The 18,344-nt window shown below is 45.0% G+C and overlaps 1 protein-coding gene across 9 annotated transcripts in view; it reads left to right on the forward strand.

The window, feature by feature from the left end:
* PPARA (peroxisome proliferator activated receptor alpha) overlaps window positions 1–18,344 on the forward strand; it is a 73,069-nt gene that overhangs the window by 43,782 nt on the left and 10,943 nt on the right. For 8 of the 9 annotated variants that reach the window (XM_082350408.1, XM_082350409.1, XM_082350402.1 and 5 more), the window contains 4 exons: window positions 7,528–7,777; window positions 13,517–13,677; window positions 15,075–15,213; window positions 16,137–16,339. In XM_082350408.1, coding sequence (XP_082206534.1) covers window positions 7,570–7,777; window positions 13,517–13,677; window positions 15,075–15,213; window positions 16,137–16,339 — 711 coding nt within the window. In that variant the 5' untranslated portion in view covers window positions 7,528–7,569. The remainder of the gene's footprint in view (window positions 1–7,527; window positions 7,778–13,516; window positions 13,678–15,074; window positions 15,214–16,136; window positions 16,340–18,344) is intronic. The other variant, XM_082350410.1, reaches the window with a different exon arrangement.

The raw sequence follows: 18,344 nt of genomic DNA on the forward strand, positions 1-18,344 counted from the left end.
GGGCTGGGTGTCCCCGCAAGGTGTCTCCAGGGTTCTCCAGTCACCAGCTCAGGGGGACTTACATGGTCCACGAAGTTCATAAAACACGGCCTCCCGTCCCAACGGTGACCACCAGCTTGACTCTGAAAGTGAAGGCTCAGCCTTACGTCTGCCTGTCGTCTATGTGTTGTATTTCTGCCAAGACCCATCAGGACCTCCTTGTCTGGAACTGTCGAGGGCCTCGGTCCTCCGTTGCTTCTCTGTTGTCTGGTTGCTAAAAGTTCAGCGTCATCACCATTGCTACTGGTTCTGTCTACACTGGGTCAATACTTTCGGGTGGTAAATGCGAATTTCGTTTCCATGGACTTCTGCTGACAATTAAAGAAAAATTTTAATTGAAGTATAGTTGATTTGCAATGTTGTGTTAATTTCTGCTGGATAGCAAAGTGATTCAGTTATATACATATATATTCTTTTTCATATTCTTTTCCATGATGGTTTATTACAGGATACTGAATATAGTCCCTTGTGCTATACACTAGGACCTTGTTCTTGATCCATCCTATATATAGTAGTTTGCATCTGCTAATCCCAACCTCCCGCTCCGTCCCTTCCCCACCCACCCTCCCCCTTGGCAACCACAAGTCTGTTCTCTATGTCTGTGAGTCTGTTTCTATTTTGTAGATAAGTTCATTTCTGTCACATTTTAGATTCCACACATAAGTGATATCATACGGTGTTTGTCTTTCTCGGTCTGACTTACTTCACTTAGTATGATAATGTCTAGGTCCATCCATGTTGCTGCAAATGGCATTATTCTTTTTTTATGGCTGAGTAGTATTCCATTGTGTGTATGTACCACATTTTCTTTTTTTTTTTAAATATATATTTGCTTTTTTTTTAAATTTTTATTTATTTATTTATTTATTTTTATGGCTGTGTTGGGTCTTTGTTTCTGTGTGAGGGCTTTCTCTAGTTGCAGCAAGCGGGGGCCACTCTTCATCGCGGTGCGCGGGCCTCTCACTATCACAGCCTCTCTTGTTGCAGAGCACAGGCTCCAGACGTGCAGGCTCAGTACTTGTGGCTCACGGGCCTAGCTGCTCTGCGGCATGTGGGATCCTCCCAGACCAGGGCTCGAACCCGCGTCCCCTGCATTAGCAGGCAGACTCTCAACCACTGCGCCACCAGGGAGGCCCCCCACATCTTCTTTATCTATTCCTCTGTCGATGGACATTTAGGTTGCTTCCATGTCTTGGTTGTTGTGAATAGTGCTAATATGAACATAGGGGTACATGTATCTTTCTGAATTACAGTTTTTTCTGGTTATATGCCCAGGAGTGGGATTGCTGGATCATATGGCAACTCTATTTTTAGTTTTTTTGAGGAACCTCCATACTGTTTCCCATAGTGGCTGCATCCATTGACTTTTTTTTTTTTTTCTAAATCTGTTTTTTTTTTTTAATTTAATTTATTTATTTATTTTATTTTTGTCTGCGTTGGGTCTTTGCCGCTGCACGCAGGCTTTCTCTAGTTGCGGCGAGCAGAGGCCACTCTTGGTTGCGGTGCGCGGTCTTCTCACTGAGGTGGCCTCTCTGGTTACGGAGCACGGGCTCTAGGCTTCAGTAGTTGTGGCACACGGGCTTCAGCAGCTGTGGCACACAGGCTCAGTCGTTGTGGCACACGGGCCTAGTTGCTCCGCGGCACGTGGGATCCTCCCGGACCAGGGCTCGAACCCATGTCCCCTGCATTGGCAGGTGGATTCCTAACCACTGCACCACCAGGGAAGTCCCCATGCATTGACTTTTGATTCTTGTAGTAAGCTTCTCTGCTCCCTCAAATTCCATTGCAGCTGACATTAAACTGTAGCTTTCCTGTAATTATTGTGATATCACCATCCACAAAAGTAAGATTATATTTAAGAATGATAACTCCCTTTTCAGGATAATGGGAAAGAGTTGGGTTTGAAGTGGCTGGAGCCACTTCTATACTATCATAGAGTGTGATCTTTGTGTAAAACTGGAGGGCGTTTTCTTGGAAACAGTCGGGAACATTCTTTTTGCACCTTTAAAGATAAAGGTGTAGAGGCTCACAACTACCCTTTATCCCCCATTTTTGCATGCCAGATTCTTTTGATTATAAAATTTCATGCCTTAGGCTTTGTTGGGAAAGATCTAGAAAGCTCTAGTTAAATCTCACTGATGTGCAGACTGTTCATAATATGTTTGATTTAATTCATTAAAATACATAGTCCTTCGTTGCCTTACCATTATTATACTCTGGTCCTTTTTTCTTCTGTTTTAAATGTGTTTCCTAGGCATTTTCTATACTTACTTAGTCGTTAATCATTATGCAGGGGCTAATGATTAATCTATTTCAGTGAACTTCTGGTGCGAGGTAAAGGTACAGAGGGCTTTTTAGCATTCTTTTGTTTATTTTGAAATGTTGTTTTCAATCCTAGCCCAACAAATTAAGCCAAAAGGCATCTAAATAGTATCTATAATATCTAAAAAGTATACAGGAAAGTATAAAGAACCTGACAAGGGAGTGAAATAGAAATGGTGAAAAACAGAAAAATTTGTTGCCTGAGAGCTGCTTGTCTGCTACATAAATGGTACTCCTTTAACAAAAATTCCATCTTTTACCTTTAAACCACTCAATGAAGTCTAATTGGACTTGATTTAGCAAAGGCAGATGTCAATAGATTCCTCTATGCTGGCATTAATGAGGCATAATAAGTGATCATTTGAGAGGGCTTTACAACACAGTAAGTTCGAGTCGAGTACAGAAAGGTAAAAGCAGCAAAGTAAAAGACTGATGTTTGTAACTGTTTACTCGGACCCTTTTGAGTCAAATATAAGTTCTGAGTGTGAGAATTCCAGCCCAGTTCCACTTGTTCTTTTTCTTTGAGTGTCTATTTTCATAGCATGTAAACATATTTCAATAGCTAACTTTTATTTAACACTTAATTTCAGAGAACGTTTACAAAAGGCGTTCTAGGTCCAAGAAGGTCGGTTAATAATGTACGGGGCAAAAATGGGTGACATACATTAACACGGTTGGGAGCCAACAACCAAGTGATTTCCTCTTAGTCTTTTATTCCAGTCAGATGATGATGCTTCTTTACTCTTTCTTCAAAGCACTGAACTTATTTTATCACCGATCATTTCCCAAGTTCTCTGTCTGTTGCTTCTAACGTAGAGTCAGGCTGGTGATCTGTTCGTGCCTTTCCTGAGCAGTCTGTAATGTGTGCCAGTCGGTTGCCCAGGCTGTGGGCACAGTCCCCGTTCTCAGGATAAAGGGGTCGATAAGCAACACCTCTGCCCCCTACATCCCTGTTTGGAGCTTGCCCTTTCCTGCCGACTTGGACTTTTTTGTTCACTATGATGCTTAGATTTTTTGTTTGTTTGTTTCCTCTCTCATGCTTAGTTTTTAAGCCCCTACAATGGTTATGATTCACTCTGTAAATTTCTGATCACTTTCCCGAGGTAGCGCCACTCTGACTTCTGTTTCAGACATCCTTACGTTTTGTTGTCTTTCGAATACTGACTGTACGTGCCGTTTTGCCGTCTGGGTGACACAGGCTGTGGAGGCAGCTGCAAAGCCGAGGTGGGGCCTCACAGACCTTCACCTGCTGAGTGTGGACTAAGTTCGAGTTCTGTGCCAACCTCGCTAAGCAGTGGGGGTGGAAACGGAACGCTGCTGCATTGTAGGGATTGTGCTGGAAGTACGGACGCAGAGATAGCAAAGTCCATCCCTACTCGCAAGCGACGTACCGTCTAGTGGGAGACATGAAAACATTTCCAACACTGTCCCTATAATTAGGGCTACATCAGAATTGGGCCCCAGGTGCTGGGGGGGCCCTGAGCAGAGTGTGCTGGGCCCTCCTTGTCTTCACAGACTCAGAGCTCGTGACACCACCAGCAACTCATTTTAGCCGATCTTCCCAACAGCCGAGTCATAGAAGAGTTGGTGATAAGGAAAATCCCTTGATGTCAAGGTTAACAATTAGTGTTAAAATTCTTCTGGTGTTTTCACCTGCCCTGTGTTTGGGTGACATAAAGCAATAGTAGGATTCTGTGCCCCCTCCCTCCTTCTCTCCCTCTCTCTCTTCCTCCCTCCCTCCCTCCCTTCCTTCCTTCTTCCTTTCTTTCTTGCCTATATCTTTTTTTCCCCAGTGTTCTATAGTTTTCCTATACCCTGCTTCGTAATTCTGAAAGCAACATTTTGACTGAAAAGTGTTCTACTAAAAGTAGAATTTCAGCAGTTTACATCTGAGTTTCTGTTCTACAGGAGGCAGCTCTAACATTTAAATTGGATGGGAAAGAAAACAAAATGCCTTTAGAAACCAACACGTCTCAGGATTGGTCATCCAGGAAGGGGTGATGGGATTATGCATTCACCACGTCTTTGCTGGAACTTGGCTTTATTACCTCTTCTCAGCAGCCCCTGCTCTCTCCCTCATTTCTCCCTGCAAGGGATCCAAGGCCTGTTTGAGTTCCGCTTGCATCCTCTCCTGGTTTCTTACCTCCTTGGCCATACTGGGAGCTGCTAAGAGGCCGTTTGCTCTGCCTCTTTCTCCCTGCAAAGCCCCGGAGGACCTAGGCCATCGGGCACAGGGCACAGTAACTGGCTGTCCGTCTCGATGGACCAGGCGGTGGCCGTGTTCTGTGGATTTGAGAGGCAGGTACTTGCCGTGACCTTCCTGCCCCCCGAGCAGAGGTGACCGCGGCGTGGGGCGAGCAGGTGCAGAGCCTGCCAGGAAGCCGCAGGCCGGCGGAGCGGGCTCTGTGCCATGCAGCCTCAGCTCTACCCGGGGACACGTCCAAAGGGCACTCTCCCTTATCTGCTCTGGCTGGAAGCAGGCAGGGCCAGGGTGTCCAGTGATCTGTGCAAAGGCCAGTCCTCTGGCCGGAGGTCACGGTGTTGCCTCACTCCCCAGGGATCTCGTTTAGCTCTTCATTAACAGGAACACCGGTGTTTCTCTACATAAATCTCAGGTATCCTTTAAAAGCAGCTGATAAGTAAAATGATAAGATCTCAGAACATTCTAACTCCCTGGATGTAATGACAGGGAGACTATCATTTAGTCAAAGATCAGTTCCTCCCGCTCTGGACACTCCTGGTTGGAAGATAGAATATTTGCAGGACTAAGAGGCTGCTGTCCAGGTGTGTTTTCCTTGCAGCGCTGAGACTATGACAGGGCAGAGGAGAAGGTGGTCACGGCCCCATTGATAACACAGCCTCTGCCCGGCTATCAGATATTTGTTAGGCTGAACTTTATGGTGAAGGTAGTAACTTAATGACCGCACTTTGGAACCTTTTGTTCATGGTGGAAAACATCTTAAGTAACGCTTACACCTTTATCTTACTTGCCATTTGAAGAAATTCAATTGTGATGCAGGATAAAATAGGATAGAAAAAATGCACAGATTCACAGCCAGATTTACACTAATAGACGATAAAGTCTTCTAAATCTTACGGACGTTCAATGATTCTCTTTTCTTTTTCGTTGTGGGTTACTGTCCACTATGACCATTTGTTTTCAGAATTCCAGGCATGAGAGGTGAATTTCACAAAAATGTGTGAACTGGACCCATTTTTCATTTCTAAAGGAAGCCGAACCATCCCTTCATCTTTGCACTTAAAGCTACTGTTTACTTTCAGCTGGGCTGAGATGTGCAATGTTTGTACGCAAGTCCGTTCCACGCGTTTGCTTTGGCAGTGTGTTCTCACTCGGTCCAAAGAGCCCCGGCTTCTGTGATCGCGGTGAAAGGGCAGCTGCCTCGCGCTGGGCCCTGGCGCTGGCTGGTGGCACGCACCTCCTCGGGTCCTGTCCGCGATGTGAGCCGTGGGCTTCCCTGTGACCATTTCAGAAGTTAAATGTCACCTTGTCGGCCTCGTTGGCGAGAAGGGAACCGACGGGGCTTGAGGGTGGACCTGGAGCGGGGCCTGGGGAAGGCAGGGATGGGAGGGGGGTTCAGGCAGGGGGGCTGGGGCCTGGCACAGAGGCGGACAGCACAGGGAGGTCTGGACGAGGCGATGGCTGGTGCCACTGGTCACCCTGGGGGTGGGGGATGGTGACCAGGGCGAGATCGGGGGAGACAACATCACCAGGGCCCACGTCGAGGTAGGAGAACGGGCACAAGGCTGAGGGTCACAGGAAGTGGTTTCAGAGGCTTGAGCAAGAGCATGAAACCAGCCATCACGGGAAGGACCGCTGTTTTGACTTTGCACCTGTGCGCATGTGCTCGGCTGCCCTAACAAGGGGCCACTGACTGGGGCCCCTAAACAACGCATTTATTTCTCACAGTCCTGGAGGCTTGAAGTCCAAGATCAAAGTGTCAGCGGCTTTGGTTTCTCCCGAGGCCGCTCTGCTTGGCTTGCAGGTGGCAGCCTTCCCGCTGGGTCTTCACGTGGTCGCCCCTCTGTGTGTGCACCCCGCTGTCTCTCTTTGTGTGTCCAAATCTCCTCTTCTTATAAGGACACCAGCCAGATTGGATTAGGGCCCCCTCTAAACACCTCATTTTAGTGGAATCACCTCTTTATTATCTCCAAAGGCAACCACATTCTGAGGTCCTAAGGGTTAGGACTCCCGCAGCGGAATCTGGGGGGACACGGTGTAGCCCGTAACAGTGCCCACGTGGAGAGCATTCTTCTGTGTGTGAGTTGAAACAGCCTAGCGCTGTTGGGGACTGACCCATTTAGATTTTTTTAACTCTACGATGTATTTGTTATGCGCAGTCATTCTTTAGGAATACCTACATGACTCCCCCCACGGGTGCAAGGAGAACGTATAGTATTGCCTCCGGCGTGTGTGCCGACTGCCTGCCCGTCCCACTCCCCCCGGGCTCCCACCTGAACCAGACTGGCCTGCGCATGCCTGGAAGTACCCGCATGCTTCCATCCTGGGGGCTTTCCACTTGCCGCTCCTTTTGCTGGAACATTCTACCCAAAATGTCCGTACAGCTCACTCCCTCATTCGTGCAGGTGTCTGCGCCCCTCTTCTGAGAGGTCCTCCCTGGCCGGTCATGTAGGGCAGTGTGTCCCTCCCCATCCTCCCCCTGCATCACTGTATCCCCATCAGACTGTCCAGGTCTGTCCCCACCAGAAGGGGCATTCCGGGACAGCGGGGACTTTATGTGTGTCCTCTGCTGTTTCCGTCTACCTCGGATACAGTGTGTGCTCGACAGTGCATGAGATTCCTGGCCTGCTCGGCTCTGGCTCCTGAGACTTGCTCTTGTTTAGAGATTTTCATTTTCTTGGGAGTTCCCTGGTGGTCCGGTGGTTAGGATTCGGTGCTTTCTCTGCAGGGGCCTGGGTTTAATCCCTGCTCGGGGAACTGAGATCCTGCAAGCTGTTCGGCCAAAATAAAAAAAAATAATAAAGATTTTCATTAATGAGTTTGTCAAGAGTCAAGCGGAGGTAAGATGGCCAACAATGTTACTTTTTAGATTATGAGTTCAGGTGTGCTGATAAATGATGTTTTCGTTAAAGGAAAACCAGTGTTCTTGTATGTCCACTTCACCCATGACTTCTCTCTCCTCCCAGGAACGTGGAGCCCGGCGGTGGGACCAGCTCTATCCAGTCGAGATGGTGGACACAGAGAGCCCGATTGGTCCCCTCTCCCCACTCGAGGCTGATGATCTGGAAAGTCCACTCTCTGAAGAATTCCTGCAAGAAATGGGAACCATTCAAGAGATTTCTCAGTCCATTGGTGAGGACAGTTCTGGAAGCTTTAGTTTTACAGAATACCAGTATTTAGGAAGTGGTCCAGGTTCAGATGGCTCCGTTATTACAGGTAAGCGTGCTATTTCCTAGAAAGCTTTATCTAGAAATGTTTTTTTCCACAGAGAAAGTTGTTCTCTTTACCTGGAGAAGAAGTCACATCTCTCTGCATTAAAAGCTTTAGATGTGTAAAAGCAGGACATGCAGTGCCACTGGGCCTTGAAACTTTTCAGGTGTGTCTCGTATATCATAGTATGCCTCCTTTTTTTGTTTGTTTTTGGATAAACTTTTAATTGAAGTATAATATACACATAAGAGTGCACACACCATAAATGTGTAGCTCATTTGATTTTTTCACATGAAAATATAATTTTTACACTACAGGGTAATCTCTTGCATGTAACTTATCTGAGCCGCCTGTTGTTTGTAATTTTTCACCATGATGAATAGCTCTGTAACAGACCTCCTTGTGGACAAATCTTTGAGTGCATCCTGGGTGACTGATTTTTTTTTTTAATTTTAATTTTTTGTCCCTGTTGGTTATTTATGTTAAATACGGTTACCTGGCGGGGAGGGATAGTTAGGGAGTTTGGGATTGACATGTACACACTGCTATATTTAAAATAAATAACCAACGAGTATGCCTTCTTTTTAAAAGCTGTACATAAATCACATAATGCTTGAAATTCAGCAGTCAGCTGCATTTTTTAAATGCTGTGAGTTTATATTTCTTTAAAGCAGAGACTCCTACTGTCATAAAAATCACTCTCTTTTATCTGGAAATGTATATGAACCATCTCCCTACTCCCTTGTAAGCTTTTATATATAGAATGGATGCACAACAAGGTCCTACTGTATAGCACAGAGAACTATATTCGATATCCTATGATAAATCATAATGGAAAAGAATATTTCAAAAAAGAATGTATATATATGTATAACTGAATCACTTTGCTGTATAGCAGAAATCAACACAAAATTGTAAATCAACTATACTTCAATAAAAAAAATATTAAAACTGAAAAGATAAATTTCAAGATGGTGACAGTAGGAAAAAAAAACTACATCAGGCATCAGCCAAGGCAGATACAAAGAAATAAAACATGGGGTCTGCTCAGGTAACCTCACTGGGAAAGAGGAAATCATTGCACAGTTCATCTTTCTGAGCAACATTTAAGCCACCCCGGTATAATGTGGTGTAAATTGTACCTTGATTTAAAGGAAGCCCTGTCTGGGGTGGACTTGACTCCACCGTACTTCTTGGCAGAAGTGGGTTTTGGATCAGACAAACTAGACTTTATTTTCAAATTTTTAAAAAATTTATTTATTTTTATTTATTTATTTATTTTTGGCTGCGTTGGGTCTTCGTTGCTGCACGCGGGCTTTCTCCAGTTGCGGCGAGCAGGGGCTACTCTTCGTTGCGGTGTGCGGGCTTCTCATTGTGGTGGCTTCTCTTGTTGTGGAGCACGGGCTCTAAGTGCACGGGCTTCAGTAGCTGTGGCGCGCGGCCTCAGTAGTTGTGGCTCGCGGGCTCTAGGGCGCAGGCTCAGTAGTTGTGGCACACGGGCTTAGTTGCTCTGCAGCATGTGGGATCTTCCCGGACCAGGGCTCGAACCTGTGTCCCCTGCAATGGCAGGCAGACTCCCAACCACTGTGCCACCAGAGAAGCCCTAAAATAGACTTTAAAACAAAGACTTTTACAAGAGACAAGGAAGGACGCTACATAATGATCAAGGGAACAATCCCCGCAGCACACACGCACATGTACACACCTCTCTGTGGGCAGTGCTTTCACTTCTCTTGTGTAGATAGGAGTGGAATGGGTCATGCTTTCCTGCTTCTCTGCATGTTTTACAATTTGTTATTAGATACTACACATTGTGAACTTTGTTGATGATGGAGAATTTTGTATTTACACAAATATTCTTGAGTTTTATTCTGAAATGCAGTTAAGTTACGTGGAAAAAGTTGACCCTTTCAGGTCCTGTGGTTAAGCTTTGTTAGACGGAACCAGAGCAGTGTTGATTCTAGAGGTAATTTTGCCCCAGTTCAGAGGCAAAAACCCTTTTGAGTATTTTACCCAGTGCCCCAAGGATTCTGAGATTTTCCACCGTGAGTGGTGGTCATGGGACTACCCCTTAGCCCTCGGTACTGTTCCCTCTAAGCATTTCAGGTTGCTATTGGAGTATCTTTTTTTTTTTTTTTTCTTTTTGGTCGCACCAAGCGGCATGCGGGATCTTAGTTCCCCAACCAGGGATTGAACCCGTGCCCTCGGGCGTGAAAGTGCGGAGCCCTAACTGCTGGACCGCCGGGGAATTCCCTGGAGTATCTTTTCTTTTAGGCTCTCTCAGCTGATAGAGCAGAGACATACTAACGCGTGTATGTACACGTCTGTATTTCTGTATATAGCTGCCTGTCTCAATGTCAGGGTAAACGTGAGTTCAAACAGACATCTGCACCTCTAATCTGCCACCACATGGACCACTTTAGCCTCCTCCTCTCGCTTTATCGATGAGCTCACACTCCAACAGTGAGAGACCTGGCCCACCATCCAGCCATCCATTCAGGCACCATCATTAAATGCACAATTAGTTGTTCATTTCCAGTGCGGTGGCATCAGAACTGCTCACCCAAAGCCCTGTGGAAAACAACTTTATCGGCTGAGGACAGTGCCAGGTGCAGTTCTTTGGCCTTTGGCCTCACAGACTCCATTCGTTTCCAAGGTCACTTACACGATTATCTTCAGCGAGGTTTCCTACAAATGTTTCTTACATTTGTGATATAGATTGTATCATCACATTCTGTGTGCCATCCTGGAATCTCTGGACCTCCTCAGTTTTTTTTGTTCATTTGCACACGTTTAAAGTTCACTCTGTACTGTAAAATTCTGTGGATTTTGACAAGTGCATTGTGTCCTGTATTCACCATTACATTTTCATGTGAATAGTTTCACCACGTCCAAAAAGCCACTGGGCTTCACCTACTCAACCCTGCCTCCCCGACCCCTACTCCAACCGCTGATTTTTTTTTTACCACTGCTCTATTTCTGCCTTTCCACAAATGTCAGATGTTAAGAATCATATAGTTTGTAGCCTTTGGGGATTGGCCTCACCTATTGAAGCGTCTTGGTTGCTTCTGATTTTTGGCAATTAAGAATAATGCTGCTGGGGAATTCCCCCAGCGGTCCAGTGGTCAGGACTCTGTGCTTTCACTGCTGAGGACCTGGGTTCAATCCCTGGTCGGGGAACTAAGATCTCACAGGCCACATGCCACAGCCAAAAAAAAAGAATAAAGCTGCTAAAGCACTATTTACAATAGCCAAGACATGGAACCAACCTAAATTTCCATTGACAAAGGAATGGATAAAGAAGACATGGTATATATAATACAATGGAATATTACTCAGTCATTAAAAAGAATGAAATAATGCCATTTGCAGCAACATAGATGGACCTAGAGATTATCATACTAAGTGATGTAAGTCAGAGAAAGACAAGTATCATATGATATCACTCATATGTAGAATCTAAAATACGACACAAATGAACATATCTATGAAACAGAAACAGACTCACAGACATAGAGAACAGACTTGTGGGATGGGGGAGGTAAGGTTTGGGAGTTTGGGATTAGCAGATGCAAACTATTATATATAGAATGGATAAAGAACAAGGTCCTGCTGTATAGCATGGGGAACTATATTCAATATCCTGTGATAAACCATAATGAAAAAGAATATGAAAAAGAATATATATATATATACACATATAACTGAGTCACTTTTCTGTACAGCAGAAATTAAACACAACATTGTAAATCAACTATACTTCGATAAAATTCTTTAAAAAAGAATAAAGCTGCTAAAAACATTCATGTGTAGGTTTTTGTGTGGACATACATTTTCAAATCACTTGTGTAAATAACTAGGAGTGTAATTCCTTTAAGACCGTTTTGCTTCATAAGGAACTGCCAAACTGTCTTCCAAAGTGGCTGCACCGTTCTGCATTCCCACCAGCAGTAAATGAGAGTTTCTGTTGCTCTCCATATCCTTGTCAGCATTTGGTGTTGTCAGTTTTTTGGATTTTAGCCATTCTAATAGATGTGTAGTGATGTCTCATTGTTTTATTTATTTATTTTTATTTTTTAAAATTTATTTATTTATTATTTATTTTTGGCTGCGTTGGGCCTTCATTGCTGCGTGCAGGCTTTCTCTAGTTGCAGAGAGCGGGGGCTACTCTTCATTGCAGTGCGCGGGCTTCTCATTGTGGTGGCTTCTCTTGTCGCAGAGCACAGGCTCTAGGCATGTGGACTCAGTAGTTGTGGCTCACGGGCTCTAGAGCGCAGGCTCAGTAGTTGTGGCGCACGGGCTTAGTTGCTCTGCGGCATGTGGGATCTTCCTGGACCAGGGCTTGAACCTGTGTTCCCTGCATTGGCAGGCGGATTCTTAACCTCTGCGCCACCAGGGAAGTCCCTGTCTCCTTGTTTTAATTCACAGTTTCCTAGTGACCAGTGACGGGAAGCATCTTTTCATGTGCTTACTTGCTATCTTCTTCAGCCAGATATCTATTCAGATCTTTTGCTCATTTTTTAATTGAGTTTTTTATTGTATTACTGTTGAGTTGTAAGACTTCTTTGCATATTTTGGATAAAAGTCTACATCAGATGCGTGCTTTGCAAATAGCTTCTTCCAATCGGTGGCTTCTCTTTTCATTTTCTTAACAGTGTCATTTGCAGAGCAGAAGTTTTTAATTTCAAGAAAGTCCAGCTTCTTTTCTTTTTCTCCCATGGATTGTGCTTTTGTGTTGCCCACATGGATTTTTATTCTGTATTCTGATGCCATTTACTGAGTTAACAATTACAAAAGGGCTGGAAGGGAGGACGCAAAGAAAGCAATGAGTTCTGTGTAGGACATGTCGATTTTTGGCAACTAAGAATAATAAAGCTGCTGCAAGGACCTCTGCTAAGTCCTGAATGGCGGGTTTTCCTCCAATTCCAGGGTTTGTCACTATACTTGTAGTGTATAATTATACCACCCCCTAGATTGTCTAATTGTTGACTATATTGTGCAGTGTTAAATACATTGCACCCTTAAAGCTGTCTGTCCGTTTTATCTTTGTGTCAAAAATCTGAGCATGTCGCAGGAGCAACTAAGCCCGTGTGCCACAACTACTGAGCCCGTGTGCTGCAACTACCAAAGCCCATGTGCCTAGAGCCCGTGCTCCACAACAAGAGAAGCCACCGCAATGAGAAGCCCGCGCACAGCAACGAAGAGTAGGCCCCGCTCGCCGCAACTAGAGAAAGCCCACGCGCAGCAACGAAGACCCAACACAGCCAAAAATAAATAAATACATTTATTTAAAAAAAAAAATCTGAACATGTGGCAAGCATATACTTGAGCTCATTGTTGGTGACATTTAAATGTTAATAAAATAGTATACCTCCCCCCCCCAAAAAAAGGAATAAAGCTGCTGTAACCATTTGTGTGAATAAGGCTACTTGCAAAGTGGCCTTTTCTGCAGGGCCATGGTTTAGTCCATTTTGTTTTGTTTTTTATGGATTAAAAAGTGAAGTTGTTTCTTAGTTGGGGAGCCCCTTGGGTGGGAGCTGCGGGGATGCCGGCGACGTGGTCGCTGTGGGAGCACAGAGGGCGTGCAAGGGCCAGGCCAGGGCGGATGCAGCCTGGGAGCCCTGCCCACCGGCTGATGCCTCCCCGCTCAATGCCTCACCCGTGAACTCAGATCCTCAGAAAGCTGGTTTCGACATCGGATGGCGAGGCTGTGAACATTCGTAAATCTTCCCCTTGTGTTCCTAGACACCCTCTCACCAGCCTCGAGTCCCTCGTCCGTCTCTTACCCTGTGGTTCCTGGCAGCACCGAGGAATCGTCCAGCGTAGCACTGAACATCGAGTGTAGAATCTGTGGGGACAAAGCCTCGGGCTACCATTACGGAGTTCACGCATGTGAAGGCTGCAAGGTACCGTGGACCCTGGATGGGGAGAAAGGTGGCCTTTCGGGGACTACGTGTGGTTCCTTTTATTTTATACACAAATGTTTGTCACGACCAAGAAAGGTCTGCTCAAGTTGTAGATCAGAAACTGACCCACGTAACACATTCCTTTCCCTCTTTGGAGAGTCTATGGCATATTGCTGGGCTGTTCTTTGTAAATGACGTAGAGAGTGTCTTCTTTAACAGAAAATAAACCACATGAAAGATGCTCCCTTCATTTGGATGCGAGGTCAGAGAGCTTTTGCCCACTTTCTCTCTCCACCCTCATCCGAAGGTCACGGAGGGCAGTGGTTCTCACGACCATCACAGATGTCAGGATCCTGCAGCACATGCTGGGCGACGACCAGACCCACGGCTGTGTCCTCCCCAGCTTCTCGGGATCCCCCAGCAGTCCCTTCCTGCATGTCGGGGGCCTGTCCACCCGAACCACGAGCACCCTTGTGTGTATCCTTATTCTTGTGCCAGCTCAGCTGGACCTCTAACCATAGGTGACCCAGGGCCCGCAGTGCAGGGGGTCAGGCCGTGTCCTCCAGCGGGACTATGGAAGGATGACCGGAAAGCAAAAAGGAAAGAGCCCAGTGAAAATATAAACGTTTCACAATCTGCCAACCACATACCTTGAGAAAACCTACTTGCAAGGTGGCCTTTTCTGCAGGGCCATGATTAGTCACCTTTGTTTACTTTTGTTTTTTTATGAGCTAAATAGTAAAGTTGATTCTTTGCTAAAGTAAAGTTTAAGATATTTTTGTTTGTTTGTCTTTTGGTTTTGTTTTTGTTTTGTTTTGGTCGCGCCTTACCACGCGGCACATGTGATCTTAGCTCCCCCCACCAGGGATGGAACCCGTGCCCCCTGCAGTGGGAAGCGCTAAGTCCTAACCACTGGACCGCCAGGGAAGTCCCTAAGATACTTTTATAAAGCAAGAAAATTATTTACAACCAGCTGGCTTCCTTTTATTATATAATCTTTGTCCTTTAGAGAGTTAATATTCTCTTACAAAAATTCCTAGAACTTTTTAGTCACAAATATGGATCTGTCCTCTGAGAAGAGAAAGTCACATTTGTATAAATCTTAGCAAGGCAGAGTCACTCTTCAGGAGACTGTAATTGTGTCTTCCCAAGCCAGGTGAGGATGTGTTGAAATTACTTTGACTTTGGCCTCATTTTATTGTTTTTCATTTTACATGTAATGAAATTTCAAATTTTCAATTTGCCCCAATTACATCAGACTTTCTAGATGAACTGTTTCTCTACATTTCGTTCATTTAAAAAAAGACAATAAATGAGCAACAGGAAACGTGAATAAAGGAATGACACTGATTCCTCAGTGGTCCATATTCTTTAATAAACTGTATATCAATCCGCAGGGTTTCTTTCGGAGAACTATTCGGCTAAAGCTGGCATATGACACATGTGACCGTAGTTGCAAGATTCAGAAAAAGAATCGGAATAAGTGCCAGTATTGTCGTTTTCACAAGTGCCTTTCAGTTGGGATGTCCCATAATGGTAGGTAAGGTTGTCTATCGCATTTTCCCCACCCATGCCTCAGTTTACCCCCCTGATCGGGTCGGAACAGACTGTATTTTGAATGAATGTGCTGCAGCATTTAATACTCGGGTCATTTTGTAACATGATAGCCTAAGAAAAATAAGCCTCAAATAGCAGAGATCCAGTAGAACCCTTGGAAATACTGTTAGAAACTTCAAATGGTACAACTTTGATATAAGATTTTGAAACCCCTTGGAAACCACTGGGATGTCTTAATGTTCATATCATATGTATGAAGCATGTGCCATTTCAAACATTTTACCATATTATGAATTTAATTATCTTCAATCCTACTCTTATTTTTTTTTTTTTTTGGCCGTGCTGCTCGGCTTTCAGGATCTTAGTTCCCCGACCAGGGATTGAACCTGGGTCCCCTGCAGTGGAAGCTCGGAGTCCTAACCACTGGACCACCAGGGAAGTCCCCATACTCTTATTTTAGAACTTGCCAATTACTATAGGAAAGTGAATTTAAAATAATGTGTTCATAAGGGTTGCATGTCTACCTTCTGGAAAAAGAAAACAGTATTATGTTAACTCCTTCTAAGGCTCACTTTCATCTCCTTAACCGAAAGGATCAATTATGTACCTAACGACATGAAGTGACCTTAAGCCCATCCTACTGATAAAGTGAGTCATGGTGCTACCTTTGATTTTAAGCTTTTTTAAAAGTCCAGGATATATGGAGTTTGAGTTTTATTTTCATCTCTCCAAGGGAGAAAGCTGTATAGTGCCGAGAAGTGGATTTTAACGTACCCATGAATGTTTGCTCATAGTTTAACCCGTGGTGTGACCCTTTCGTCCAGCTGTTAGTCCTTGTTCCATGTTTTGTTGTTCATTTCTCTGTGTTTTCCGTTATTCCGTTTCTCCCCTCCGACCCCCAGCAATTCGTTTCGGACGAATGCCAAGATCTGAAAAAGCAAAATTGAAAGCAGAAATCCTTACATGTGAACACGACCTAGAAAATTCCGAAACCGCAGATCTCAAATCTCTCGCCAAGAGGATTTACGAGGCCTACTTGAAGAACTTCAACATGAACAAGGTCAAGGCCCGGGTCATCCTCGCAGGAAAGGCCAGCAACAATCCGGTAGGTGGCCTTGCTGCTGTTTATTATAGTCTGAAGCACTCCTTTGGCAACACGTCAGCTAGAGTCGAGGAGGAGGATTGAGGAAATACGTCCTAAATGTTGAGAAAGTCATATTTATCCCCAACGCAAATGAGAGACAATGCAATGGAAACATTTCCTTCAGAGACTATAAAACGTAGCCCAACAGCAACTCCCGTCCCATCTGATCCACCTCCAAGCTCCTAGCAACCAAGTTCTTATAATGACTATGTAATTAATGCACTCAAAAAGTCTGGTTAATAGTTTACCAGATTCTAAGGTTGCTTCTTAAGTGATTTTTTTAATCCCTATTTTAATGCCAGAAAATGAAACTATTCACTTCCCACTCAAAGTGTGCTCTTGCATCCTTTCCCCTAAAACTGCTCTCTCCTCTCCGACCTCCCCCTTCCTAACCCCTGCCCACCTTCTTTTTCTCCAATGAGAAGGAAGTGACATCTCGGGGCTTAGAAAGGGTCCTTTGTTTACAGAAACTTTATTGTCTTTTTGGACGGTTCTGGACCTTCTCGGTAGCAACTAAGATTGCCCCTTGTGGACGCCTACACTTCGCCTCCCCTGCCTGATGCCACCCTCTCCCCACCCCACAGTTAGCTAAGCCTTTGTCTCCATTACAGACCTAATCTCAGAGCTACCTTCAAAGAGGGGCATGGCCCAAGGTTGGCGAATTAAGATGTTTTGCCTTTCTCCTATGAGAGTGGTGAAACAGGTTTGATTTGTACTAATGAGTAGCTTGAAGCCATCTTTATTGGGAATTACAAGCTGGAATTTTTAGTCACAGGAAAATAAAGCATCTCATAAGCTACTTACTTTCATGAACAAACCAAACCTCTTTTTTACTGAGTCTTTTCATTCTTCGGTGAATTCTCCAATTAAATAGGCTGAGGTACTTTAGGAGGGAGGGTTCAAGCAAACTCTTGTTAAATCGGCAAAGCCACACCTATGCTGGGCGGCCCCAGAGGCTCGCAGAAACTCCACCCTAACCCTTTCCAGATCACAAGGGTGAAAGCAAAGCAATCTTTTACCTTTGAATTTCTATCCTGGAAATGATTCGTATAGCCCCAAATTAAAGCAACCCAAATTCTTGATCTTTTGGAATCCTTTTAGATCTTGCTGAGTTCTTCTACATCTCCCTTGGGTTTTCAGAATGCAAAGCAAACTTAAAAGTCATCTTTACTCAGAACCAAACACTCTTGTTTAATATTAACTTGATTTCCATGGAGTATCCTTCTCACACCCCACTGAGATCCACGCGCTCTAAGAAGGAGCCCATCACCTACAGCCATGTTGAAACCTGGACAGCTGAGGACCATCACACAGTTACTCTGGGAGAGGGATCTGTCTTTTGGTCTTAAGGAAATAAATGATAGACCAGTAGTCCAGCACTGGGCTTCACTGGATAGGAAAAACAGAATTCGCGGTACTGCTGAGAGTCGACTGCTTGCTTCTGCCCGCCTCCAAACCAGAGCATCGCGGGTACCAGTTTGAAAGGGAGTGTCCAGGGCCAGCCACTGCCTTTGACGGCACTGTTTGCTGCAAGCTGGGTTCACTTCCCACCCCATTTCCTCTGTGTGTCGAAGCACGGCCCTCCTCCTCCCTCCCCGCCCAGCCCAGTGCGCCCCAGAGCTTGGGGCGTCCAGCTTGGGGCCACAGTCTCTGCTCCATCTGTGCTGGGTCAGAGACAGAGCTGCCGGGAGGGGCGGCATCCTGGAATGGCAGCCCCCTCACACCACACCATGGGGTTTGGCCTGCTGTGCTATATTGAAATATTATACCTATAGCTTGTCAGTAGATTGAAAAACATACTGTTTTATACTGTATCTAGAAGTGTGTAGTAAAACCTACCCAAGAGCTTATTAGATCATTTCATCCAAAGCAATTCTACCAATAAGTCACAATTAAATTTCTCCAAAAAGGTGGCACTGCCAAACTTTTTCATAGAAAATGCTGTTTCAATGTGTTTTGGAGATGA

Source organism: Balaenoptera borealis, assembly GCF_965194805.1.
Source record: "Balaenoptera borealis genome assembly, chromosome: 13".
Classification (NCBI taxonomy): domain Eukaryota; kingdom Metazoa; phylum Chordata; class Mammalia; order Artiodactyla; family Balaenopteridae; genus Balaenoptera; species Balaenoptera borealis.